At 40.3% G+C, this 27326-nt stretch overlaps 1 protein-coding gene across 1 annotated transcript; it reads left to right on the forward strand.

Annotated features, from left to right (window-relative positions):
* Nucleotides 1-1485: 1485 nt before the first annotated feature.
* Nucleotides 1486-27068, forward strand: enpp1 (ectonucleotide pyrophosphatase/phosphodiesterase 1). The gene is made up of 23 exons (XM_041064064.1): nt 1486-1698; nt 6660-6732; nt 10637-10697; nt 12534-12631; nt 12714-12793; nt 13462-13581; nt 14536-14645; nt 14752-14817; nt 14915-14987; nt 15372-15480; nt 16457-16588; nt 16685-16716; nt 16852-16979; nt 17777-17846; nt 19171-19258; nt 19870-20054; nt 20459-20498; nt 20577-20737; nt 21759-21894; nt 22495-22569; nt 23595-23727; nt 24164-24308; nt 24463-27068. Exons 1-23 carry the CDS (start codon nt 1567-1569, stop codon nt 24613-24615), a joined length of 2400 nt encoding a protein of 799 aa, XP_040919998.1. The 5' UTR covers nt 1486-1566; the 3' UTR covers nt 24616-27068.
* Nucleotides 27069-27326: the final 258 nt, after the last annotated feature.

Here is a 27326-nt window from a genome sequence, read left to right on the forward strand (position 1 = left end):
GAAACATGAGGACAGTAAGTGCTACATGTGTATGTCAACCTTAAAGGTCATATTATAATGTCCAGCTGGGTTGGGGACAGCTGTAGGGAGACACTCTGCTGAGAGACATGCAGTTCACTGAGCCGGACACACACATGCACGCACACATGCACACACACCCTCGTAGCTTAAAATAACAGCACAAAATCAGGTTCAGTTTCATACTCAGGAATGCACACATACACTGAACATAGTATACACACGTATGTACACAGAAACACACATTAACACTTGGAGACAAAGCTAAACAAGCAGCGAGAACAGCCAACCCTGGGTTGTTTATGAGCACAAGGCAGAGGTCAAAGGTCAGGGGTTCCAGCCACACGCAATCTTCATTATCATACTGTGGGACAACACTAAAAGCTGAGGGAAACCTGGACCTCACAGAGCTGAAAAATGCCTGTACTGAAACTGTCAGGGATGAGAGGCAGTATTATTTTATATTAATATAACATAACTTTTAGTGGCATGAATACATCTGCACTGCAGGGAAGAAGGTTTCTCTACCACTGTAAAAGTGTTGCAACATTACCATCTTGTGGATGGTTTGATAACAGCTCATTGTTTAACCAGAGTCCCACAGAATCTGATAAGATTGTATCCACGGAGTGCAATGCTTTGAAATGAACTGAACATAATGCGTTCTGCCTGAGTTCACTGTGCATAACTATTGTTTTCAGGTTTAGGAATCATGCATGCAAACATCTGTCGCCAGTGGCTGAATGTAACAAAGTCTGTATACTCAAGTACTCCAACACATTTTTGCAAATTAAGATAGATAAGAAAGGGTTTACTCTGGACATGTCTCCTAGACCATTTCCTTGAGGGCTGCTATCAGTGCTATTTCTACTTGGATAAAAAGTGCTGATGATAGTGGGGACCACAGCTGTTAGAGACCCACAGTAATTGTAGTAGGATCATTTTATTTTATGAAAGGCTGGTTTCAGTAACACAAGAAAATATCCAACAATCACATGCCACAGTTTGAACAAAATTAAGATTTACAAGAAGCACAAAGAAGCACAGTCTCAATTCTGATTTTTAATAAACGCAGTCTTGCGTCCTGCCGCACCACTGCTGCTTAGCCACAAGATGGCAGCAGTACTCAGTCACCTCACACTAATGTAAGTTCTTCAACTGCTCATTTGACTGATGGTTTCACATCTGAGAATTCAGACCTGATCAGTACTTTGGAGGCACGTATGAACAGAAACATCCAGGGCGAGTTAATGGGTTTTTAATTCAAACTATATACTGATGAACGGACTTTGCTGGAAAAATGAGCCAACATAGCAGAGTGCTGAGGTCTGAGGTCTCTGCTTTCTTCGCCGCCTCTTACCCTCTCAGATCAATCACATGCTGCTGCTTTGCAAAGTTGCGGACGTCAAGGAACAAGGCGGTGCTTCGCTACAGCAGTGGGCCATATCCCACTCACTGCATATATATCCCTCACCGAGAGAAGGCTCTGGTTTTCATTCAGTCCCTATTGGGGGAAAACAGGGGTAGGAGTATTTTGCGTTCAGCAGCATGGAAGTAACCAAAGGAGAGGAGCGGCTGAATGAACAGGCAGCGACTTTATTTGGGACAGAGCTGGAGAGTCAAAGGAGAAACACTGAGCGGGGAAGGAAGAGGAGCTTCCAGTGTAAAATCATTGCTGGGGTACGTTTGAAGACACTAACACTCACCTATCCCTGTGTCTGAGCACCTAACCTCTCTCTGGTGTTACAAAATGGGTCTTGCTGCACTTTTAACCACACAATCCGATATAACTAAAAGATTCTTGTAAAATTTTCCACAGTAGTTGGTTTCTGTTACTCACTAGAGCTTATTTAGTCACCCAAATATCTTCTGCATCTTTATAAGGCTCTGTAATGCTCCTGTGGGGCCTTAAAATATGTCCATACACATAAAATGTGTCAAAACTTGCTTAGATATTGAGACTGTGGTCACTGTTGGAGCGATTAACAATTTAGTTGAACAACAGGTAGGTAATTACAGGTATTTTGATAGTTAATTAACAGATTCTGTCAGATTTCAAGCAAAAACAATGAAAAAATGCGGGGAAAAAAGTAGACATTTGAAGATGCCACCTTGGACTCTGGAGAAGTTTTGATGTCCACTTTTACACAATTTGTTTGACAATTAATCTTGGCAATAATAAGCAGATTAATCAATAAGGAAAATAATCATCACTTGCAGCCCAAGGGGCTGTAACCGACTTCCTCAAAATCTCCAGGAATCAAAAACCACAGTCTCAGCTCTGCATCTCTACTGTTTAATCCACTGCTGTCAAACAGCCCAGACAAATGGTGTGATAGGGGAAACTACATGTTTTCACTCCAGTGCAAAGACACAGAGGCCAGACATGCCTCTGCAGGTGGAGATGATCAACAGTTGTGGGTATACAGCACAGACTGGAACTAGAAACAGTCACAGTGCTGACGGTGACCCAGAGGAGGACATGTTGGCACATTGCTATCATCAGAGAATCCATTCCCATAATATGCGTATGCATGGCCCTGTGAGGTGATTTGTAGAGTTGAGGGGGTATTCACATAGCAGCATTCACAAATCCTCTTTTATTGGATATATAGACCTGTTTACGTTGTAGTTAGTGGGGATTTAAAGGCAAATGCTGCTGCTTTTGGACTGAAATTTGCTGAAAGCCAGTATTTTGTGGTACTTTAAGGCCAAAAACCAAGCCAAGTTACCTTTTGATTTACTACTTCTAGCTATATTAAGACAAGAGAATCTCTTTGTACATTTCAATGACTATTTTCTTTGTGTTCCCCCAAGAATTTTATTCTTGTCTCAGAGGGGAATGTCTCAGAAAACAACATCAGCTTTTATTGTTCATAGTTCCTAGAGGCATTGAGACTAACCACACATATTCTGGACGCAAGCTAAATCTGGGATACATTTGGGGATTTACATGAAGACTAAAACCATAATTGAAAGAATTGCAAAGAAAAATGTGATTATATGTTTTGAATACCTTTTTAATGTTGCTGTGGTCAGGGCTATATCAGAAAAAAAAATATGATGTTTGTTACAGTAAAACTAATTGATGTATTTGGCCAGATGGCAAGCTACAAGCTAAGATTGTATGGAATCTGCATCATCACTGAAATATAAACTGCACAGACAGGACAATCGTCTCCCAGTATACACACCTTTCAAAGTATTTACTTTCAAACCCTGGCTAAAACCACAGGGACCAACATTTTCGGCTGCTGTCTGCTTGGCACTGATTAGATACACATGTGGCATAGTCTAGACAACAATATGCTCAGTTCTGTCATATATCAGCCACCACACATCTGCTAGTAATTGTAAATATAGCTACTTGTTAGAGTGCACTGTTATTTAAGGTATTGCAGGAGGATAATTCTAACATCTAAGGGCTAAAGACAAAAAGCAGGGTCATGTTTTACTCTAACATAAGGTTTACTCATAACTATTTAATCACTGTATGAAGACATTTTTATGTTCATGTCTTCTGTGTCCAGTTTGACTTCTACTCCCACCAGTCTAATCAGATCTTTACTGTGCAGACAATAGTAATAGTGTGTCTTTTCAGTGTGAGACGAGTAGGTTTCCACCAGACAGACTGTTTACTTTCACATCCCACAAAGACCACGTCTAAAGGCTTTTCCCAAGAAGCAAGGTCTTTCTCTTTTTCCCTCTCTTCACCTATAGCCGGAGAAAATAAGTGCAGACACCGTGCACACATAGCAGCATATTTTCATACCTGTCTAGGAATTCTTGTCTGTGTGAATCACACTAAATGGATTATTTGTGGTGGATGTTTCCAACATTTCCCAGTGCTTCAGGGACTTAACTCCACACTACTACAGCTTTCTAGTATGCAGTAATTAGAGGGTAGGAATGACTACAGCATGAAAATATCTAATCTAGTGCTCAAACAGAGAATCTTATTTGTCTTAAAAGACATCAGGATTTCATCCACAACTTAATTTTTTCCCCTGTGTATGTCAACAGAGTTTTAAAAAACCTCCTATAAATGCATTTTTGTTGGATTGATGTGTATTATTCAGCTTTATTTTAAGTCTTAGTTTTGACAACAGTATTGAAAAAGGCTTTATTTATGTAAGGACAGAAAAGAGAAAGAAGATAAAACGATGATGAAAAGATCTTGTGACTTGACAACAGTGAGATAAGATTAAGATTAAAAGATTAACATTCAAATCTTATGACGTATTTGAGGATATGGAAGTCCTCCTGCAGCAGGAAGCTACAACAGACAAAAAAGTGCATAGTTTTTCAGATATTTTTTTAAAGACTCGTTCTTAAATTATTGCTTTTAGTGGAACATGTCAATGTCAGTGTGGTGAGTTCAGTTGCAGTTCCACGTCAAACATTTCCCAACACCAAATGGTCCCAGGATGAGGCATGACAGTATGGTTCAAAGGGTAAATAAAACCTATCTTTAATAAACAAGTTAAGGTGTCACAAACCAAAAAGTTTGAAAACCACTGATGTACAGAACTACAGAATGTGTAAAACTGGCAGCACACTTTAAATCAAGGTTTCAAACCAACTCTCAAACTCCATGATAATTAAAGAACCATAAACACCAGTGCAGCACTGGTGTGGGTGCAGTGGGGGCTTCAAAATAAGCAGCACTGATAATACTTCTGAACACCCCCATCTCCAAATAAACTGGTTCCGATTTCTTTGAAACTCCCTTCTAATTGCTAACACCTCATCCCCACTCAGCAGCTGTCTCTGGGCAGATATAAGCAGCAGATAAAAAGAAGCAAGGCCTCCGTCCTCCTCTAAACTTTTCAATTGCACAAGGCCAAGATCAACATTTGGACAGTTGGAGATGGTTTATGAGGGAAGGTGGAAGTGATTAGTGTCAGGTTTATTGAATAAATAGCAGGTCCTCTTTGCTTAGTGCTGTAAGACCTTTATCACATCTTGAATAAAGATTTTAATCTCGCCAAAAAATATTGAGTGAATGAGTGGATCAAAGACTGGATGAATAAACAAAAATAAAAAGGCTAAGAGTCTTCAGCCACGTTAGCAGCTTAGCCACAGCAGTGCTAAATGCTGATGGGAATGTCCTTGGTTTTTCAAGTGGTTGGTTACATACCAATGCACCAGATAAAGTAAAATTTTTATCTGCTGATGATGCCAAACAAAAAGTCAAAGCATCAGCCAAAATTACTGCAATTCAGGAGAATATGAATGTTTGCGTGAACATTTATGGTGTCACGGGGGGTTGGGGGGCAAGGACTTGGACCCAAATGCAAAAAAACCCAAAGACAGGCAGGGGACAGGAATGGGAGAACTAAAAGTCTTTTAATAAACCAAAAAATCACTGGAAGACTCCAGGGCAGGGGAACAAAACTCAAACAACCAAAAATCCTCCACATGGGAGAAAAAAACACTAAAGAAAAAAACTAAACAAAAATACAATTGTCCTTACTTGAAACAAATGAAACCGAGTTAAATCCATGAAGGGGAAAACACAAGACACAGGGACTTGACGTGGTGCAGACTCAAGCATGGACACAGACATGGAAACAGACAAACTGACAAGAACAGAGGCAAATGACAATACTTAAATGGTCAATGGGCAACAGGTGAAACCAATTAGGGTGGGGCAGACAATCACAAATGGAGGGAAACAAGACAAAGACAGGAAGTAGAACAAGACAAGATACACAAGGGCAATGACTTCAAAATAAAATAAAAACTTAACAAACTAAAGAGTTCAAAAGTCCACAAAAGAGTTCAAAACATAACAAAAGGGTTCCGAAAACAGTCCCCTTAGGGGCTAGTCATGACATATGGCCATCAATCCATCTTATAGTCATTGAGACATTTTACCCCACAAACCACAAGTGCTGTGGTGGCACTTGAAGGAAACTCAGGATGAGAAAAGTCAGGGGATGACCATGGTCATTCGGATTCATCGTCTGGGGAACATGAATATCTGAACAAATTTTCGTGGCAATCCATCAAATAGTTGTCGAGATATTTCACTCTGGACCAAAGTGGTGGACCAGCCAACCGACATTGCCATCTATAGAGCCAAAGCTGCTAGCGTGGGTAGAAAACAGCCTTTCTGTAGTGTAGCTACACCACACATTCTGATGTATTGATTGAAGGAGGTCTTTATGGTTCTGCAGAATGTCCTAATTTATGGCTTCTCTCAAGGAGCCAGAAGTCTGTTGCCGTATGTTTATGTTATGGTTGCAAAGGCATGTAGCTGACACCAGAATGTGTCTGGAGCGCCAGCAGAATGAGCTTCAAATTAAAAGACATTTTCACCACAGTATCATCATGTTGAAAGCTGGTTCTCTTTTTGTTTTTCACTTACATTGAAGGTAGTGACTCTCTGCAAAATCATGCTCAGTCATCAATTGTAACAATAGCACATTATTTTAAATTAATGACAAATGAGAAGATGTGTGGCTTTGTGGTGCGGGGAGTTTCTTACCTCTTGATGATTTTACCTGCTTATTAGAGCCAATCAATCTAAACAGCTTAAGTCGTGTTTGTTGATAACTGTATGTGATTTATTTTCAGTGCCTTTAAAAAAAAAAGAAAGAAAAAAACCATCCTGACTTTTGGTCTCTGGACTTTAGGTTCTGCTGCTGTGCCTGCTGGCGGTCATCCTGGCTGTGGCGTTTTCGCTGAGAAAAGGCAGTAATGGGAAAGGTGGGCTTCATACAATTCAGTATTTCTTAATGTCTTGATTTTACAACTACAGTGTGTTTCTGCATGTTTTGACACCTTGTGCCTGACAATCACCACAGTCTGCAGCTGAAAGAGGAGCAGACTTCTTACAGTGGGTACTGGGATTCCATTTGAGTTAAACTGCCACTTAAATTTAAAAGAAATTTGATATCAATTAAGAAATAAATTCATTATCAAAGAGCCCCCAGCGTTGTAGGGAATTAGAGCACTGACTGTGTAATCCAGGGAGAAGCAGCTGGAGGCCTTTGTCACATGTTATTTTCATCTCTCTCCCCTTGTTTCTTATCACCTCTTTACTATTACTTCTAAAGGTAACCTGTAAACAAATACAGTAATGTTTATGTCACTGTTTCTCACCTCAACTGTTCAGCTGCTCCGTGGAATAGTGCGAAATTATCAACAGGGCTGGAACCAGCTCACACATGTGTCCTTGTTGACATGCTCAAGATACTTGGTGACCCACTCCTAAAAACACTGCTCCAACAACTTCATAGGGTACCTTAAAGCATAAAATTAGGACAAAAAAAACCTTGCAACTAGAGTATTTAGTGCAGACAGATCCAACCTGGGAACACTAGAATTAATGGATTAAAGGCAGCACATACACAGCACTAGTTTTCACTGGGAGTGTCTCATTTTTCTGCTGAAGAAAAAAATAATGTCATCAAACTAGCTTGAAAGATAATCAGGAAAACAGGAAAACAAACCCTAGTTCTCCCCATGCACACAGATTACAATGGCATTTTTTTTTTAAATTGTGATACAACAGTCCAAAGTTTTCCCTCCTCAACATACTGTTGACAGAGAATAAAGATACTCTGGCTGCAGCAGCTCGAGACAGACAAAAATAACCATCTCAGATTACATTTTAGAGAACTTTTTCAGTGAAGGCTGGTAAAAATACAGACTGTAAATCATCAGTGGGCCGAGGAAAAAACAAGTTTGCATCCTGCCCCAGTGAGGCTGCAAACCTGTTGTTTGGGATACCAGAAAGTCTACATGTGTAATAGCTAATGTAGAGCCTGCTAATGTCCCACTGCCACTCCTTCAGAAACTCTAAAGTGGGAGTATTTAGAGCAGCAGTGAAGGAGGCTCAAGTTACCAGCCAGTCATTGGAGAAAGGAGTGAGCGTGAGACAGAGAGGTGATGGTGAATGCCTGAGTCTGCATAAGCTTTATTCACAGGATGTGTTTCTCTCAGGCGGGTACAAAACTTTTTTTTTTTTTTTCGGCAACTGTTACAAAACATGTCATAAACACACATTTCAGTGGGACAGGAATGTTCACCCGGGCCTGGCATGTTTTCTGCTGCTATAGATTCCCTCTGGTTAGACGTGGGCAGCGGCGTCAGTCAGCTCTTTGTTGCAAACCACCGTGCCAAAACACCCCTCTTCCATTTCGGGGGCAGCCGTGGTGACTGTGGGCAGCTGTCCCCAGCCTGGGTGGGGTTCTCTCTCTGCTGTGGCATTTCCCCTTTAACTTATATTTCCTCCCCAGCTAACATGAAAGCCATATGGGAAGAATAAATTTTGAGTTTTCACTCACCCAGGCTTGGCTCCAGTCACATCTATGAAGCTTTGTTGGAACTTCTGCATCTTTCATAATGCCGCTTTATTGGTAAGGTCTCTGGAAACAGATTAAAAGAAATAAAAATAACCCGGGCCTCTGCTTCTTCCTTGAGGCTTGTAGCATGTAGCGTAAAATGCTGAGAGTGGGTTTTCCCGTGGATTACAGACCACAGCAACTTGTCTCCTGAGACGGAGCATCCCCGTGTTCGGTCCAAACCGCACTGATGGCCTCGAGAGGCAGTGAGGAGGGGCTTTCTCACCAACACGCTAAAACTCCCTCTGTCATGTGTCCAGACAGCAGCAGACTTGACAGATGTGTTGGGGAGGCTGTTGCTTGAAAGGTGAAAGAGGAGGCCCAAAGCTTCCTAGTTGGAGTCACCTTGTCCGTGGGAAAGTCCTCGAGCAAGACACAGTTTGTTCCAGTGTGTTTGTGTGTGTGTTTGTTTTGGCTTATTATACACCTAGGTCATTGGCTTAAGTCTGACCTATATACACACACCATGACTGTCAAATGCTATGTCCACATCTGGGCTGATACTGGCTGTTATCCACCAGTGTTGGCTGACAGTCAGCACGATTATCTGTGTGTGCTCCAGAATTGGTGAAGCTTGTGAACATAGTGGAGCGTTTAGCTGCTGATTATTATTATATAGATGTTTCCCTCAGGAGTTGGTGGAGACAAAAACAGACCTAAAAGGAAAGTAAATATTGGGCTTACACTTTCCAGGTTGGTCAGAAACACAGTCCAGATGAAGCCAATGTTTCTCCGTGTCTGCTGGATGTGTGAATAGGCAACTGTTTGCTCAGATATTCAACATATGTCAGTGATGTGTTTACAGCTTGTTGCACTGCCCCCACGTTAACCCCTTTATTTCACTTTCATTCTCAGATTTTAGTAAATTGTTTTGTTTCCATGAGAACAAAGTCCGGATGGTTTCTATTGTATGTGAACACATACTGTCCTTCACAAAATCTGGGTTAAAAATTGATTGGTTAAGTATTTTCTATTTGCTCATGGACTCTTTTTGTGCTGTTATCCATGTGTGCCTTTACATAACACAGCCATGTGGTTCACAGAGTTGTGCTCACTGGCCAGGAAAAACCAGAAACCTTCAGCCTCTTTCTGTCTTTATTCATCCCATGTATATGTGTACGGCAAGTTTGCTTTGCATTTGTGCACTTTCACATCCTGTTTTGTGCAAAATATGTTAAATAACTCAACAGTCCAATGTAATTTGACATCAAAGGCCCATGTACATAGGATTTTCTTTCTGGGTTAGAACAGTGTTAGTTCTTTCACAAGAGCGCTTTCTGTATTTCCTTGGGTTTTTTTTTTCACTGGATGGAAAAGGTGATGTCATTTATTTTTGTTTCCCTGCTGAAATCTAAGCAACATTTGAATAAAAATGTGTGTGGCAGCTGTGGAGCTGTTTGGTTATGTTGCCAGCAAACACCATCAAATCTTATCCAGATACACCCACACACATCAGTCCCGATGAAGCAGTTTAAAGCAGCTTTTGAGCATCAAACTCAAACAACAAAAGGATGTTTGTCTGAACTTTAACAGTCATTGTGGCTTATTTAGTCTTGAGTACTTATACTTCATAATATGCAAAAACTGGAATCAGTTTGTCAGGTGCAGTAACTGAGGCCACATGGCGGGCAGCGAAAATAAGTTATGAACACTGTTATATCACCTTTTAAGCTGATCTGGTGAACTTGTTATCAAACAGTTACACATGTTACAGTTGCAGATACGGAGCAACGTTATTATTCATTTGACTCCGTGTTTGTTGCCGTCTGATGAATGTTCTTCCAATATTCATCCTCTTGCTCTGTTTTGGTCTCTAGCAGCTCCTGAGGGAAATATCTGGCTCTTTAGCGGCTAAATGCTCCACTATGTTCACCAGCTGGTCGCTGACTGTGTTTGTCTGCTGTGTAGGTAGTGTACAGTGGGTTTTTAGATCATTTTTACTGAAAAAAATCTGCCTTCTGCAGGCAAAAACAACACCACGAGGGCAGTGAGAGTGGTAAAGTTGTGGGTGGATGGCTAAATATAAAACTCCATTAAGCCAAGGGGAGCTGCGTAGTCCTGTGATAATTCTTTGTCGGTTCATCACTACACTGACCGCTTTCACACTGGCACTTTGTTTTCACACTGATACAACATAAAAATATAAATTACAGCCAATTTAAAATTATGTCAGCACAGTTATCTTCCTAAATAAGGTCATTCGTACTAAAAATGCAACTGGAAATGTGCCTTTTTTCACTGACAACACTCCTCTTTTCCTGCAGAAGGGGAGGTCTGGCTGCAGGCGACTTCTGAGGAGGCTCAACAGCCACAGTGTCCACCTGGGTAATAAAATACTCTTGTTTTACTGTTGTAAAGTGAAAACTGATGTGGTTTTAAGAGAAAATAATACCTCAGATGGCCTAGTTTGGGTGACCTCAGCCCCAGCTTCTCCTCTGTGTGTGTGATACGTTCACGTTCTGCATGGTTTAATACACAAAATGAAGCTACTCAGTTCTCCTGAATTGGGCTGTTGTTGCCTGTAGGCCCTAACTGGTGGCAATTAACTGACATGACTACGGAGAAAAATAGACTTTTTAACAGTTCAGTCTTTTCATGTTGGTGGCTTTTTTTTTTTTAGAGCGTAACACATGACACTTGTTTTTTAAGATAGTGTTGTCTTGGTGGAAAAAAATAAATGTCTCTATGGCAACTGGGCTAATGACTCAGAGTAATCAGACATGTGCTAGTGAGTTATTGTGTGTGTGTGTGGTCATATGTGTGTGAGTGTGTTTCTGCTTTGGTGAGGGAGTAACCCCAGACACATACATTAGACAATGGAAAAGAAAACTTGTGGCTCCAAATGAAGCTATTTTTGGTTTGAAAAATATCTCTTAACAAATGAATGCTGTGTGTATTTTTATATAGTCAAAGTCGCTCGTTCTCTCGGGATTGTTTATATTGTTTCTGTTGGTAAACCACGCTTTAATTTTAAATTGTGGTTTGTTCTCCACATGCAAAGGAGAGGCTCTTCTGGGGGAAAAAAATGCTGTTTGCAAATGTTTTGTTCGTGTTAATTTCTTAAATATACAGATTGTTTTGCAATGAACCAAAGTGTCACATGAATTGTGAATGAAAACACCAGCTAGAGGAGAAGCAAATGGAGAATTTAATTTGACCTGTTTATTGATGGATTAAAATACATCATAAACGAATGGAATGTTTTATATGACACTTGATGAATGCAATATTATTAAAGTTGTGCTTCAGTATTTCTATACTAAATTACCAACCATCTGCTGAGTCAGATATTCTTCTCAGAAGTTAGTGGAACCCAAAACAGTTAAAAGAGTAAATAATGGCCAGAAACATGACTCCATGATGAAAGCAGACATTACTCTGTGTCTGTTGAACTTTTAAATAGACATCTGTTAACTGTAAACTGCAGCGCATCAGTCATAACAACTTTATAGGGTGTTAATATGACAGTGTTGGAGTTTGTTTGGCTGCTCCCAGATGTACATTGTACAATACTGCTGTAGTCAGTACTTCTTAGTTTGGAGAAAAGTTTTCATGCAGCACAATATGCCAAACTTCTCAGAGCATCATTATTTAAAAAAAAAAAAAGGATTAAAAATAGTCTACAATTAGACAAGTTACAGTGTGTGCTTTGGATTAGAAAATATCCGACCATACAGTATATTTGATCTGATCAAAGTTTAGAATATAACCAAGCGTTCAGTGTTGGATTCTTTGGATACTTGACACTTAATTGTTACCACGATTCTACACACACAATTTGGTCAGTTCTCAGAAAATGCTGAGCTGTGATACCCAGCCCTGTTGTAACTAAGCTAACCTTGGGTAATATCACAATGACCTGTATATCTTGCACAATGAGGGTGGTGAAACTAATGAAACTGTTCCATTGAAAAGTCACATTTCTGTTCCTCTTCTCCTCTCCTGTGCCTCTGTGTGGTCTGTTTTTGACATCATTTCTCCCCTTTACAGGCTCAAAGAGCTGCTTTGTTGTTTCCTTACACACAGACTCACTGTACAAAACAGCCTCTACGCTGCTGGTGCCAGAGATAGTCATGTCTTTTCTTGAGTTATTCTCAATCCCATAAACACATCTCAGAGTCCCCTTAAAGCGTCGCTCTTTCTCTCTGTCTTCCCGGACAGTTTTTCCCGTCACCCTCTCATCCTGGTGTCCTTGGATGGTTTCAGAGCGGAATATCTGAAAGATCACAGCAGCCACCTTCCTGTCATCAACAAATTACGTAAGTCACCGTCACTGTTGACTCCGCAGCTCCCTAAGGTTTACCAGGCATCAAGGTGTGACTGAACATTACTGTGTTGCAGGAAATGCTGGAACAACAACACCACACATGAGGCCTGTTTATCCCACAAAGACCTTCCCAAACCACTACAGCATTGTGACTGTAAGGTTTTTTTTTTTTGGTTTTTGTTTGTTTTTCTCTGGTCCAATTACAGAGCCAGAGATAGATTTGTTGGACAAATATGGTCCGATTATTTATTATTTTACTTCTTCAGACAGTTATTTAAATGAAGCCATCTGAAAAGTTCAGAAGGGAAAGTCTCTCTTGTGGAGCTGCTAGGTTAGAAAAGAACAAAAAAGAAAAAAGAAAGTTCTGTGAAGTAAAGTTCACAATATTTCCTTCTGAAATTTAGATATATGACGTAGCATGAGATTGAAATATTCAAGTAAAAATACCCCAAAATTCTATTGAAACACTGAACTTGAGTAAATGTACTCACTGCTTTCCACCATTGTTTGTAGTAAACTACTGTTCCACAGTGAACTCCACAACAGTGGAGGCTTTTCCATGGCAACTGTGAAACCAGTTCCTCTTCATGATAGGCCTAATGGCTTACATGTGCCCGTTCTACTGTGTTTTACTTCACAAAGTGGATTTCACCTCTGTTGGTTGAAAACAGACCCTGTAATTAAAATAAACTGCTGTGGTTACTGGTAATATTTAGGTTTCTGAAGACTGGAGAGAGGAGGTAATCTCTGTAAATCCTTGAGGCCACAGTATCAAAGCAGCTCACCTAGACTGTGTGTTTATTTTACCTCTGATTCCTGCAGGGTCTTTATCCCGAGTCTCACGGGATTGTGGACAACAAGATGTACGATGTGATCCATGACAATTTCTTCAGCTTGAAAACAAATGAGAAATTCAACCCACAATGGTACCAAGGACAGCCAGTAAGTGAATCTGTGCAACTGCGAAATTGTGCACAAAACTGCAAATTTACTGTTCAGTAAATTTTAGGCTTATAAAGCCACAAAACCCAAAAGGAAGTCCTAATAACAATGGTTTGGACCATATCAGGAGGATTTAGCTGTTGTTGAGAAAGGCAACATTTCCTTCACGTACTGACTGTATTGTTCAGTAACTTGTGATAGTTAATAGTGTTTTTGGGGGGAAATATGACGTGAGCCAAGAGAAGACACTTGTCTTGTGTAAGAAATATGAACTATTAGTGCTCAAATCATGCTATACTTTGCTGTCTATGAACGGCACGAGACTCTTGGTTTTTTTTTTTTTTTTTTTTTGTTCTTTTTTTTTTTGACAGTGAGCAAGTTTCATCCCGGAGAGTAAGCCTTCCCTATAATGAGCTTCTTGATATAATTATGGATTCTCCTTGTGCAAAATGACAGCTTGTGAGGGCTGCGAGTTATGCTTGTTTAGACTCTTTGTGGTTTCCACTTTAAAAGGGAGGCCTCTTAAATCTCATTTCTCAACTGTGTGACAGGCTGCTCCTCCTGAAACACCATACACCATGCAGCGGTCTATGTGACTTTCCAGGAGGGAAGGAGAAATAGATGATCCCTGCTAAAGGATTTATTGTGCAGAAATGCATTCTTCTGTAATGACATTTAATCCAATACAACTAAGTGCATCTGCCAAACTATGCTTATAAGCCTGCTGCATCAGTAAAACACATCTGATCAATCTAATAGGTATCGATTTAGCATAAAAACGTGCGGTTAGATTTCCATCAGACTTGACTGGGCTGTGAGGGATTGCACTTTTAATGTAATGGACTAAACATTTCTGTTGTGATGAATGAGTTAGATATTCGTCCACTATAGTTTAGTCTGCCTGAATTAATCATGAGCCTATACACGTCTCTCTCTCCTCTCTCCTCTCCTCAGGTCTGGGTCACTGCCATGCATCACAAATTGAAAACAGGAACCTTTTTCTGGCCGGGCTCAGATGTGGCTATCAATGGCACCTTCCCAGATCTTTACAAAATATATGACAAGTAAGAATGATGCGGTCATTTCTACTTCATGACAAGAAATTTTATGGCATGATACAGCAGTTTGTTGATGTGCTTATAAATCACTTGGTGCCTTTTTGGTGCACAGGAGCATTTCATTTCAGAGCAGACTGTCGACGCTGTTTGATTGGCTCGATTTACCTCAGGGACAAAGGTATTACATGTTTTTCAATTATCATTGCTAACAACATGTTGTGAGTCACCACAAAAAAAACGGCCACCACACTTAACTGTTGCCTTTGTGATTTCAGACCTGACTTCTACACATTGTACATGGATGAACCTGACTCATCAGGACATCGTTATGGGCCAGCAAGCAAACAAGTTAGTCATTCACTTGCAGCTATATGCTGATTGTTCGTTCCCTAAAAGAACAGATGACACAGAACAAGTGGGAGTCTAAAGAGAAAAGTCATTTATTCTTTCTTCTTCAAGAACTGTCTTCTTGACACAGTAGATTGACTAAAGAAACTCAACTCAAGGTCCACAATCTCAGGTCACAATCTTTGCTCCATTCCAAATTTTAAACCAAACCCCATTTAATAAAGTCAGTATTATGAGCAGTGCTGACAAAGCCTTTTTAGTTCATAGTATTTGCTAATTATTTATTTGCTGAAGCAAGGTGTTCTTACCTGATAGACTTACAGCGTTACTGAACACAGTGACACGTTAACTCAGTTAAAGCTTTCACTGTTATTGTGCCCTCAGGTCATTTCGGCCTTGGAGAACGTGGACAAGATTTTGGGCATGCTGATGGACGGCCTGGTGGAGAGGAACCTGCAACACTGTGTCAACTTGCTGATCGTATCCGACCACGGTGAGATAACCCCTCAGCGTGACGCAGTGCGCAGTATAATTCAACAGAAATAAAAAGAGAAAAATAATAAATAATGGAGTTGTTCTGTTTGGAAAGCTGAAATTTCTTCAACAACCAGTTCAACAAATGGAAACTTCTTAAGCATTACAAAGAGAGTGGTATGATTTTTCTCCTTTCTTTGTCTTTTTCTTTGGATTTTATTAAAAGTTGTTTATTTGCTTACACACAAACTTGGTGCATCCTTCCTAAATCTCTGTGGTTTCACAGTAGTAAGACATAGCGTTGTTTTGGAGCCTGTGTGCCACGGAGAGGAACTTTGGAGGCTTAGTGTCAGCCTCAAATGTTTGACTTGGTTGAATCATTGCACCTGTTGCAAGGAAAACTACAGGACCATGCCAGACAGCAATCTGATGAAAAATGAGTCTGTTACCTGGGAGTATATTGGGAGAACTATTCTCAGTGGTATGTTAGGACTTTGTTTTGTGAGAAGTTACTGTGGACATCTGGAAACCCTATGATTAGGCTTATAATTTGCGCAGGAATAAATGGGAGTAGGCCCAGATGTCCTCATCTAAGACGTAATTTCCAGGAGCAGATATTCATTTTGACGTACTGTTAGTCATCAAAAACATGACAGAAGGATTAATCAGGGTTGACGTCTCGCTTTGCACATGTTGTAAATTTTACGGGCTGTGAAACTGTGGAAATGGCAAAGTATTTCCTCACATCTTTCAACACTTTTCTAAGAAGATAAACATTTGTAACGATGTAGGCAAAGAAGTTAAACAAGCTTAGCGTGGGACAAAAACATGAAAACTCTATCACACAGACTCATGGACTTTTTAAAAGAAACTTTACTAATGGTGCACAAACTTCACATTTTTTGTACCGTCATGGCCACATTTTTAACATTTTTAACAATTGGCACAGTTTATGAAAAACACTAAGGGCAATTAAGTTTTTCTTTTTTTAACAGGCATGGAGGAGGCTTCCTGTGAAAGGGCGGCGTTTGTGTCAACCTACCAGGAAAATACTGACAGCTTTTCTATCATCCAAGGCCCAGCTGCTCGCATCAGACCCACTCGGCTCCCAGGGGATTTTTTTTCCTGTGAGTTCCTGTTGATAACGCTTCTTCTGAGCATCACTCAGTGTCAGTTTGTTTGTAACCAGTGTGGCTAACCTTGTCCCATGTTTCCTTCCTCAGTCGACTTTGACAGTCTGGTGAAGAACCTGTCGGTATGCGAAGTATTCCAAATGTGACTCTTGTATTGATAAGAAGAATGAAAGATTATCTGCTTGCTTAGCTTCACGTCAAACAATCCCATTCTCGCTCTGGTGTGTTGATTCTCCTCCTCTGTGTCCGATCTGAAGTGCAGGGTTCCTAACCAGCCAATGAGGCCGTACCTCAAAGAAAACCTCCCCAAAAGGATGCACTTTGCTAACAACCTGCGCATAGAGAGAGGACATCTCTATATGAAGCTGGGCTGGCAGGCAGCGCTGTAAGTGAGGGATCGGTTTACTCTCTTTAAATTAAAGATCTGTCTTTGGAAAAGAAAACCACTCAATTTGGTAACTGATAGAAATGATAGTAATGCTGCATTGCGTGTCCATTTGTCACTTCACAAGCACACGCCTTCACATCAGTATTTTGGGAGAAGCTTGTTTTTGTAGAAACCAGCTGCATTTTAGCAAGAGTGATGTACTTTATGACTAAACTGCATTTTTATCTTGAAATTGGAGGTAAAAAAAAAAAAAAAAGGCAGATAAAATCGTGACCTGAAAGTGTCAAAATGCTTGATTGATCAGATTTATACTGCAGTATCAGATTTTGCTCATACTTGGTATAAGATACCAGAGCGGAGTGAATTATGGAAATTGATGCAAATGTCTAACGATAAGAGGGGAAAAAAAGTGTCTTCGGCCACACATAAGTTGAAATATCTACAGTAATTAGTGTTAGCTGATCATGTATAATGAGTAAAGCTTGGTATGTTGGAGTTGTACAACTCCTTTGATGGATAGAAACCATATAATCATGGAAAATTGCTTCAGGCTGAGGAATTTAATCCTTCAACTTAACAGACACAATAACCAACGGAACTTCATATGACTCATGCTTTGGTTAAATAGAACTAAACTGTCTGACCCTGAAACTGAGATTATTTGGGATGAATATTTTCTTCAAAATAAGATAGAAACACGTCAGTAACTATCATAATGGTGTTTTATTGACTTTCACTGTTTACGTCTCTGTGCTTATTTTGATTCCTCAGATAAAATATTTCTATTTTCTCAGTGACAGGAAGGAAATCAAGTACTGCACCGGTGGATTCCACGGCTCAGATAACCTCTTCACCAACATGCAGGTCAGAGGAAGGAATGATGAGTGTGTGTTTGCCAGCAACAATAAATGTTTTTCATGATATTCTGTTCGGACATTTACAAAAACTGAATAGCGTGATAGCTCACTGACCCACTGATTAAAAAAAAAATATATATATATATATATATATATATATATATATATATATATATATACATACATATATAGTCTGATCAAGCTCAATAGGCATTCACATGATGTCACTTGAAGTAAGCGATACAATAAGTACTTACCTCACTGCTGACACATAAATAGTAAGCTTAACTGCAGCTGATTGGGCAAATGTTCGCTCATTGACATTTGCTACCAAAATTATCTGAAACTGAAGTAATTTCCTAAATGATTGTAGGTGACAAACTGGCCACACAGTTTTAAACTCATGCTTAATTTTCTATGTCCAGCAGACACCTAGAGGATAAGGCATAAATCATTATGGGCTTCTCACCCACTAATAAGTCATGGGTCGTCTGCAGTTCTGAATGTTAGTAAATCATTAATAAAGCATCATGGGTTTTTCCATCTCTATTAAAAGTCATTCTCAGGTTTTTGGGCAAGCAAAATGCACTTGCCACCACACCATCTTTGCTCATTATGTAAGATCATGGATGCAGAAGTAAAATTTTGTGGATGCGTCAAAGTCTGTGTTAAAATAAGCTGACTGGCCAGTCTTGTCAGAAGATTTAAGGATTAATGTTTCATTTCTGCAAATGAAACCACAGGAGCAAAAACATCTAAAGTACACATGAGAAACACGAATACTGTGTACTTCTAAAACTCTAGTACAGTAATTACACTTGTTGTGCGAAGTTGCTCTCCACCTACACACTCCCAGCTTACGTCTGTGTATGTGTCCGGATGTGGTTCACACTGGAGTTTGTCTTGGTATAATTAGCTGACAAGGCTGCTTGGCACCTCTCTGTCAGTGACTCCAGAAGAGTCAACTGCTTTCAGCGCACTTACACACAGCAGAGAAAAAGGCAAAGTGTGCCTGAAATAAACAGTTTACACACCTGCAAATATCTTCAAATCCCACCCAGCCAACTGTCTGTCCTACCATTTAAATCCTTGACTTACATTTTGAAGGTAACGTGAGGTCATTTTACCGCCTTAGTTCATTTCAAATATTTACACAAGGCCTAATCATGGTATCAAGTGTTTGACTTGTGATTTACAGGAAGCATTTAAATGAAGCTTTCCAGTTCACAGTCTGTTGGGCAATGTTGTTTGGATACTTCGCTGTACTCTCTCAGGTCTCTGGTCAAATGAATGAATGTCATTATGTCAATATGCATTTTTAACTTTTCCAGGCAATCTTCATCGGCTATGGTCCAGGATTTAAAAAAAAATCTGTTGTGCCACCTTTTGAAAACATTGAACTGTACAACCTCATGTGTGGTAAGTTTCTTTGTTAGAACATACCAAGTTGTTTTGTTGTTGTGGCTGTTGTTTTGTTTTTGTTAACCTTACTTGTTAATTCCATTAAATTTCCAACAACACTGAACAAACACGTGTCCGTAACTGGTACACGAATGATTTTGTAAAGCTTGGTTGTTTGTTTACATTGTCGTGACTACCAGTCATGGCCACCCAAAGTTCAAAACCCAAATTATGTCACAAAATTGCTGTTTGCAGTTCATCTTATTTTTAACATTAAGGTAAATGCAACTTCTTCTTTTTTTTCTTTGTTAACCACCTGGGTCAAATTCTCATGGTTTTAGCCGTTGTGTTCCTCTTAGCAATGAAAACACTTGTCAGGTTAATTGTAAAAGACACAGCAATTGAATTCAATGGACGCAAAAGACTCTGAAGTCTTTCAAGAAACATGATATCAGTGGAACCTGTTCCTTTTTCTTTTGCTTGAATAGGTTGAAACTTGAGTGTTACCTGAAGTATTATTGGGCGTTTCAGAAAAACACAATAAAAGGTTGTAAAACTTCTGCTGCTGACATCAAATGCGCTGACAAGCCTTAGTAGTGTCTGAATTTCTATCGCTCTGCATCCTCCAGATCTCCTCGGTATTCGTCCCGCTCCAAACAACGGGACTCACGGCAGCCTGAACCACCTCCTGCAGAATCCATTCTACTCACCAGTTCACCCAGCTCAGCTCTCCCATGACAAACCCTGTGAGGCCAGTAACCCCGTTCCCACTGATGACCTCCAGTGCAACTGTTCATCCCAAACCAAGGCCATGGTGTGTGCTAACAAGGTTTTGATGCAGTCTGAAAAATCTCAGCTATTATCGAGTGGATTGCCATAAAATTTGGAATACTATCTCTGTAATAACTCTGGTAATCCTCTGTGCCACTGTGAGGTTAACTTGTGGTTTGCGGAGTAAAATGTCAACGATTTTTGAATGGATTGCCATGACATCTGGTTTAAACAACATAAACAGACTTTTATCACATGCCACAATTGCTGTTTAATTTTTCTCTTAAGTTCATGAAATAAGTTGAAAAAACAAGTAAATAAATAGTAAATTAATGGGAATGCATTCATTATTTAATGTCTGTTTCCTGCAGGAGCTGTATTTAAAATGAAATTAGCCGAAGCCTTTGCATAAAAATATACAAACAAAAAGTATGCATTTCTTTTCAGGAGACGGATATGAACAGACATCTCATGACGACCAATTCCAGTGAGTACTTTTCATTTTTCTGTGCATTCATAATGTAGAGGGAAAATTTTGTGTGACGTTTATCCATTTTCCCTTTAGGTGCTAAAGTCAGCTTACGTCGCCTCCACCATCCTTTCGGCACCCCTCAAGTCGTCCAATCAGGTGCCACATTTTGTCTCCTGCACCAGTCTGACTACCTCAACGGATACAGCCAAGACCGCCTCATGCCCCTCTGGGTGTCGTACACCATCCAGCCTCTGGTGAGTTCACTGTTTGGGGCTGTCTTTTATCTCTAAACATAGCCTGCTCAGTTGAGTTGTCCCAGCTATATTTCTTCTGTGGTTAGGGCTTGGCAGCAGATTGTGAGAGGTTGTTAAGGATCTGAGTCCTTTCTCTGAGCAGCTGTTACTCATCTTCTGTGCTCATGTTGGCCCAAACAGCTCTTGTCTTTCTCATTAGGCGGTTGAAGTTTAGTGTAAATCATGACCTCAGGCAGAGTGAGTGATACATTCTCGGCAAAGTTTACACTGTTGTACTTTACTCTCTGAATGATTGAGCAAGTGAGGATGTAGATTTGTTTTCATTCAAACTCTATTCAAATACAGTACATGCTAAATATGGGTTTGTACTGTATTTGAATAAAGCTTTGAATAAATATATGAGGCCATGCTGCTGATCTGCCCTCAGGACAAGCTTCCATTTCTATTATTGTACATGCAGGATATTTGAAATCTGCACAGCTTAAAATTTTTTTTCTGTCTGTAACAGGCACTTGCATTATTGCAGCTTTGTTTCTTCCATATCCATAAAATCTCACCAAATATTGAATAAACTATTATATTAGATTGTTTTTAAAATAGGTGTCATACTGTTGAGAAGGGCTCTGTCCTAGGGCTGGAATTTTAGTGACGAGCTTTGTTAAACGTGTCAGTGGGATTTTGAATAAGCTTTTCCTCATAACTTTTTCTCTCTGTTAGACACTCTGTATTTTCTGAAAATAAACACATTTTACCTATAATTAGTACTAAATTACATTGTCTTTGGTGTGACTGAACATTTAAAAGCAGCACATTTTGTTCCAAAAACCATTTTCCTCTATGAGGGGAGTAAGATGAGATTATTATTTTTAGAGAGCTCTGCAAACAGAAACAGTGCAAAGACCTTGCTAACCCACAGAGACAGGCGAAGCAAAATCAAGCCAAGTGGTCTTACACAACACTCAGAGTCCTGGCCTGAAGTCCCACTCCACGCTGTCCACCACTGACTGATCCTCTCTCCCAGACCAGAGTCCGACCCCTGAGCCCAGAGTTGGAGGCGTGTGTTCGTGCTGACGTACGCATCCCACCAGCCGCCAGCCAGCTTTGTCTTCGCTATAGAAGCAACTCAAGTCTGTCCTATGGCCTGCTGCATCCCCCCAGTGAGTGTGTGTGTGTGTTATTGTGAGTGTGAGTTGTGTGTTGGTGGGGGTCACAGCTCTTCGTACCCAGCTGGGTGTTGAATTCAAGTTGACGTGTTTCAGAGCCACATTCTCATGTAAAAACGTACACATGCCTCAGGCGTGCAGCAGAGAAAAGTGTCTCAACCCCCAACCCCAAATGAATCGCTGTAGATTCACTGTATTTTTAATGAAATTCTGGTTTCAGGTAGCTCCACAAAAGGAAGTGACAGCCTGAAAGAAAGAAGTAAAAGCTCCCCCACAGCTGTGAGAAAGTTGGACGCACCAAAATTAGACATTTTATCTTGCCAGTGGTTCTGGTTGACTGTGTGCACTATAGAGTTCCAATTATTAGGTGATAATTAATTGATTAATCATTTGAGTCATTTTTTTAAGAAAAAATGCCAAGCAGTCCATGATTCCAGCTTTTCCAGTGTGAGGATTTTCTTTGTTTTATATCACCGTAAACTGAATGCCTTACTTTCACAGTACACGTCAGACTTTTACAACACGCCATCTTGTGTTTTCATCCATGTCCAAGCAGCTGAAACATTCTCTTTTACCCCATCTCTCATTGTGTAGATCTGAGTGCAAACGGTCCTGAGACAGATTCTCTTATCACAAGCAACATGGCACCAATGTTCCCTGCATTTAAAGGTGAGTCACACTCTCAAATATTTATTGGCTGCTGATTTCCAGCTGCAGCCCAAAGTTGGAAATGGGTTTTATGGTGACATACGTGTCAGTTCCAAAGTTGTCAGTTGGGTTTATTTGCCAACCGAATGAAAGAGCTTTTGAGCTGAACAATCAAATTAACCAGCAAACTGAAGAGATACTGTAGTTCACAACTAGACATTATGTCATGCTCTGTTTTGTGAAATTTTTAAACATTCAAGTTTTCCAAAAGCAGGTATTGTGGCTTGCTTCCTCTCATGAGCCATTTTTATTGCTCAATATTATAATTTTCAGAGCTGATTTTCTAAAACCAGGCTATATTTTAGCCCAGTTGGTTCTTAAATATACATAACAGGAGTCCAAAGATCTAACCGCTGTGATTATATGGGAGTCCTGTACTTTAATTTAGTTAAGCGCTTTCTGTAAAATACATTTAAGGTTGAGTCTGAGGAACTTTTCCAGAGTTAATCCTCCTGCCATCCTGCTGCAGATGCAGACAGTAAGATTCAGTTTAAAGGTGGTCTGGTTTGTAATGTGACTAAGCTGATTCACCAAACTGTGCTTGAAAAAAAACCGTAGACGGGATCATAAATGAAATCCCTCTTTGTGTTTGAAATGATCGAGTTTATACATGAATTTGAGCGGGGAATTGTTGGTTCATGCCCATAATTTTTCTTCTCATGCAGATGTATTGCTTAATTCTGCCTTAAGTCCCATGAGGTTTGGGTCTGTAATTTCCCTCTCAGTGCCATTCAGCATTACAAAGTCATGTGTCATGTATGTGTGGGGTCTGACAGCTGACAGATGCTGCCCCCTGGTGGCACATCACACTGTTCATGACTTTTTCTGTAGGGAAAGTTTCCATATTAAAATATAGTTTTCTTTTCTTTCTAAATTTAAATCACTGGCTGCTCTCCATAGGACACAGACCACATTGTCATCGGTTGTGGTATATTGTTGGAGTACTAAAATATTTGTGTGTATTCTTTAACCACATCTAACCACAGATGTTTGGACCTATTTCCATGATGTCCTGCTTCCAAAGTATTCACAACAGCTGAACGGAGTCAACGTCATGAGTGGGCCAATATTTGATGAAAACTTTGATGGAAATGTAGATACATTGAAAACGGTCTCAGGGTAGGTCATCGGCACACACACACACACACAACTAACAATTTCATTTATCATGAATTAGTTGGATGTCAATGACAGTCAATTAACAATTTAAGTTTACATTTAATTTTGAAATTCAGCCCAGCATATACTGTCCCTTTTAAGAAAAAAAAAAAGCCGGTTCAAAAATGTATGAATTAGAGAGGAAAGGGGAGTGTCTCCATCTTTCTTTGCAATCTTGTGGTTGATAATGAAACTTCTTGGTTTTAGTTCAAACTGTTACCGCTCTTACAACGGCAGGTGACTTAAAGAGCTTCTGACGACATCAAATAAACCACACAGACAGACAGTCACTTATGTAGGCATTTCAGGGCAAGCCTTCGTTTCTCAAGAAACTTCACAAACCTTTCTAGAAAAGAGGCAGCAGTTTGTTAATCCATGTGATCTCCTGTCTCTCCAGGAATGAGGCTCCCATCCCGACACATTTCTTCGTGATCCTGACCAGCTGCGGGAACTCGGCCTTCAGCCCTGTTAACTGCGAGGGCCCACTGAAAGCTAGGTCCTTCATCCTGCCCCACAGACCTGACCACACAGAGAGCTGTGCTGTGAGTAACACCACGATTATGTCAGTCTACCTCTGTAGAAACCTGCTCCCACAGAGGAAAAAATGATCAAAAAATTTTCAGACCGATCACCCATAAATAGGTTCTCTTTGTTCTTAATTTCTCCTCCTCTTTTTCTCTTCTTATTCCTCCTCAGAATGGGTCAGACTTGACGTGGGTGGAGGAGTGGCTACATTTTCACACAGCCCGAGTTCGAGACGTCGAGCTCCTGACCGGGCTGAGCTTCTACCACGGCAGGCTATCAGTGGAAGAGACACTACAGCTCAAGACGTTTCTACATGTATCTTAAAATCAGAGACACCATCGAATAAAGGAAGTCATAGGAAGCCATAGGTCTGCACAACAGGCCCCTGTCCACGTGGACACACAGTTAACCTACTCTCAGTGGGTTTAACAGGTGCCTCACTTACTTAAGTTTCTGGTTTTCACACCATATTAATCCCAGCATTAAATTCCATCCATCCATTTTTTTTGTAATATGTCTGATTCCAAAACAAATTTTTACAATTATTCAGTGCGTGAAAGCCATGCATTTGTTTTTAATAATGTTTTTAAAGATGACTGTACAGAGAAAAGTCAGAGAGTATTTTTTATAAATGAGGCTCCAGAGCTTTGAACCAAAGACGCCATCACATCTGCTGAATGGCTTCAGAGTATTTCCTCAGAAGTGGAGACTAAAACCAAAGGGAAAAGGAAACATTTATCAGTCAAAGAACTATTTATACCACAGATGCTTTTATTGGTAGGGGCATTTCAGGAAATGCCCCAACCATGACAATCTGGAAACATTTGCGTCTGCTGCTTGTTGAGGGAATCCTTCCACACATCTGGAGGACTGGCTGCGACAGCTGGAAAAAACACCCAACGTGAGAATTTAAGAAAAAAAATAAGTTTTGCTCCTCAAAAAGCTTTCACCTGCAAAATGTTCACATTGCATTTCCATGGTTGTTATTGTTGTATTTTCTTTATACGGCACCAATGCTGTATGTAGTATTTTGTAAATTTTTGGTTTGGTTAATGACATTTCATTAGAGATAATTATTCATTTCAGTGTGTGTGTGTGTGTGTGTGTGTGTGTGTGTGTGTGTGTGTGTGTGTGTGTGTGTGTGCGCGCGCATGTACAGTATGTGCAATATATGTATGGATGGACTTTGATAAATTTGCCCTTGAGCACAGACATGTAAAAGGCCCCACACCTCTCCTGCATAGGAGCAAGACACTCTTGACTGAAAGACACATAAAATAACTACAAACATGACTTGTTTGTAGTCATGTGTGCATTTCTTTGTGGTCATTCTAATCTTAGGTCATTTTACATGGTTGTTTTGCAGTTTTTCATGGCTGTTTGGTCTCTTTTTAATGCTTTTGTTCCTCTTTGTAGTCATTTTGCCTCTGCGGTCATTTTCGCCTCTTTGTGGCTGATTTTAGTCGTTTTGCACCTGTAACCAGTAACATTTGCAGGTGAAGCAGAATTCTCAGGTGATGACTACACCGATCCTCACCCACCTTCTCTGTTGGGCTGTGGAACTGCCAGTCTGCAGTGAACAAAGCTAATTTCATTCCTGCCCACGCTAACCAGCTACCCCTTGAGCTACTGGCTCTCACTGAGACTTGGGATCAAACCAGAAACTTCCCATCTGTCCAGACGAGGAGGAGGATCTGGCTTCCTAATTTCCAGCCAATTAAAATTCAATCAACTGTTGCCTCCAAACAACCATGCTGTTATGGTGACTTCTCTGGTAAAAGTCTCTGTGGTTGTCATTTATCAACTACTACAACTGCTCTGCAGACGCCAACATCAACTTAACCTCTTTAAGATTGTATTCTTAGTCTTCCCAGCCAATCAATAAAAATTCACTTCCTCCCTCAACCTAGCAAAGGTTGCGTCATGATAGATGACCAGCTATCCTGACTAAGTACGCCACACAACTCCCGGTACAGGCCATGATTATCTCTCGCTTCGGCTACTTAAGTGCCCTTCTGGCTGGTCTCCCAGCATGCACAGTGAAACCCTTACTGATGGTCCAGAATGCGGCGGCGCATCTGGTTTTCGATCGACCTAAAAGGGCACACGTCAGTCTGCTGCTCAGTGACCTCCACTGGCGACTCATGGCCACCAGAATCAAATTCATGTCACTAATGCTTGCTTACAGAGGGACTTCTGGCTCTGCATCCATCTACTTGAACTCATACAGGCTTCTTCTCAGCCTCTGCGTTCTTCCAAGGTGCATCATATGGCCCTGCCATCCCTACGCACCAGGCAGTCTTGGTCCATACTCTTCTTGTTTGTGGTTCCCTGGTGGTGGAACAAGCTACCAAACGTTATCAGACCAGGGGCGTTCCTCTCTGTGTTCAAGAGTCTCGTGAAGACTCTCCTACTGTACTGAAGCTTGAGTGTGGTTCCTCACTTCTAAGTTACCAAATGAGTAAATGAAATGAATGCAATGAGAAATTGCAACTGGACTTTATTTATTTAGTTGGAGTTGAGAGCTGGAGATGAAGAGAGGTTGTCTGTTTCCACTAGACTTGTTCAGTAATCAGTCCACGGTTATGTGTTCAAGTGTGTGCCATTTTTATCAATACATTCTTTGTTCAGTCTTTGATTTTCCACTTCACAGTGACAGTTTGGAAGTCAAAAATGAAAAATTCAATAGGCTGAGCCATTTCCATTATGTGATTTTTTTTTTTCAGTGTAGCTATGGACAAATACACAATTTCATATAAAAATTACTCTCTACTGACCTTGTGGCTTGAAATCTTTTCTTTTAACACACTTCCACACACTTATAACACTTACAACAGAAATTCTGCCCACAGTATTACACATAAAGCAGAGGAAATCTTTCAGACGAGACCAAAATATGAGATGTGACTAACCAGCAGTTGAGTTGTTGGCCTCCTACAAATTGCAGCAGTTTGTATGAACACAATAAGGAAGGAAACCGTGCTGTGTGTGTTCTCTTCTGCATATAAAACCTGCCACTTCCTCAGACCTAACCA

Source organism: Toxotes jaculatrix, chromosome 19 (genome assembly GCF_017976425.1).
Source record: "Toxotes jaculatrix isolate fToxJac2 chromosome 19, fToxJac2.pri, whole genome shotgun sequence".
In the NCBI taxonomy this organism is placed as follows: Eukaryota; Metazoa; Chordata; class Actinopteri; family Toxotidae; genus Toxotes; species Toxotes jaculatrix.

What these genes read in the sequence shown, in the direction of transcription:
- enpp1 (XM_041064064.1), top strand. Translation starts at nt 1,567, where the DNA reads ATGGAAGTAACCAAAGGAGAGGAGCGGCTGAATGAACAGGCAGCGACT. An exon ending in ACCACTACAGCATTGTGACT is followed by an intron (nt 12,794 to 13,461) that starts GTAAGGTTTTTT and finishes TGATTCCTGCAG; the next exon opens with GGTCTTTATCCCGAGTCTCA. An exon ending in AATGGTACCAAGGACAGCCA is followed by an intron (nt 13,582 to 14,535) that starts GTAAGTGAATCT and finishes TCCTCTCCTCAG; the next exon opens with GTCTGGGTCACTGCCATGCA.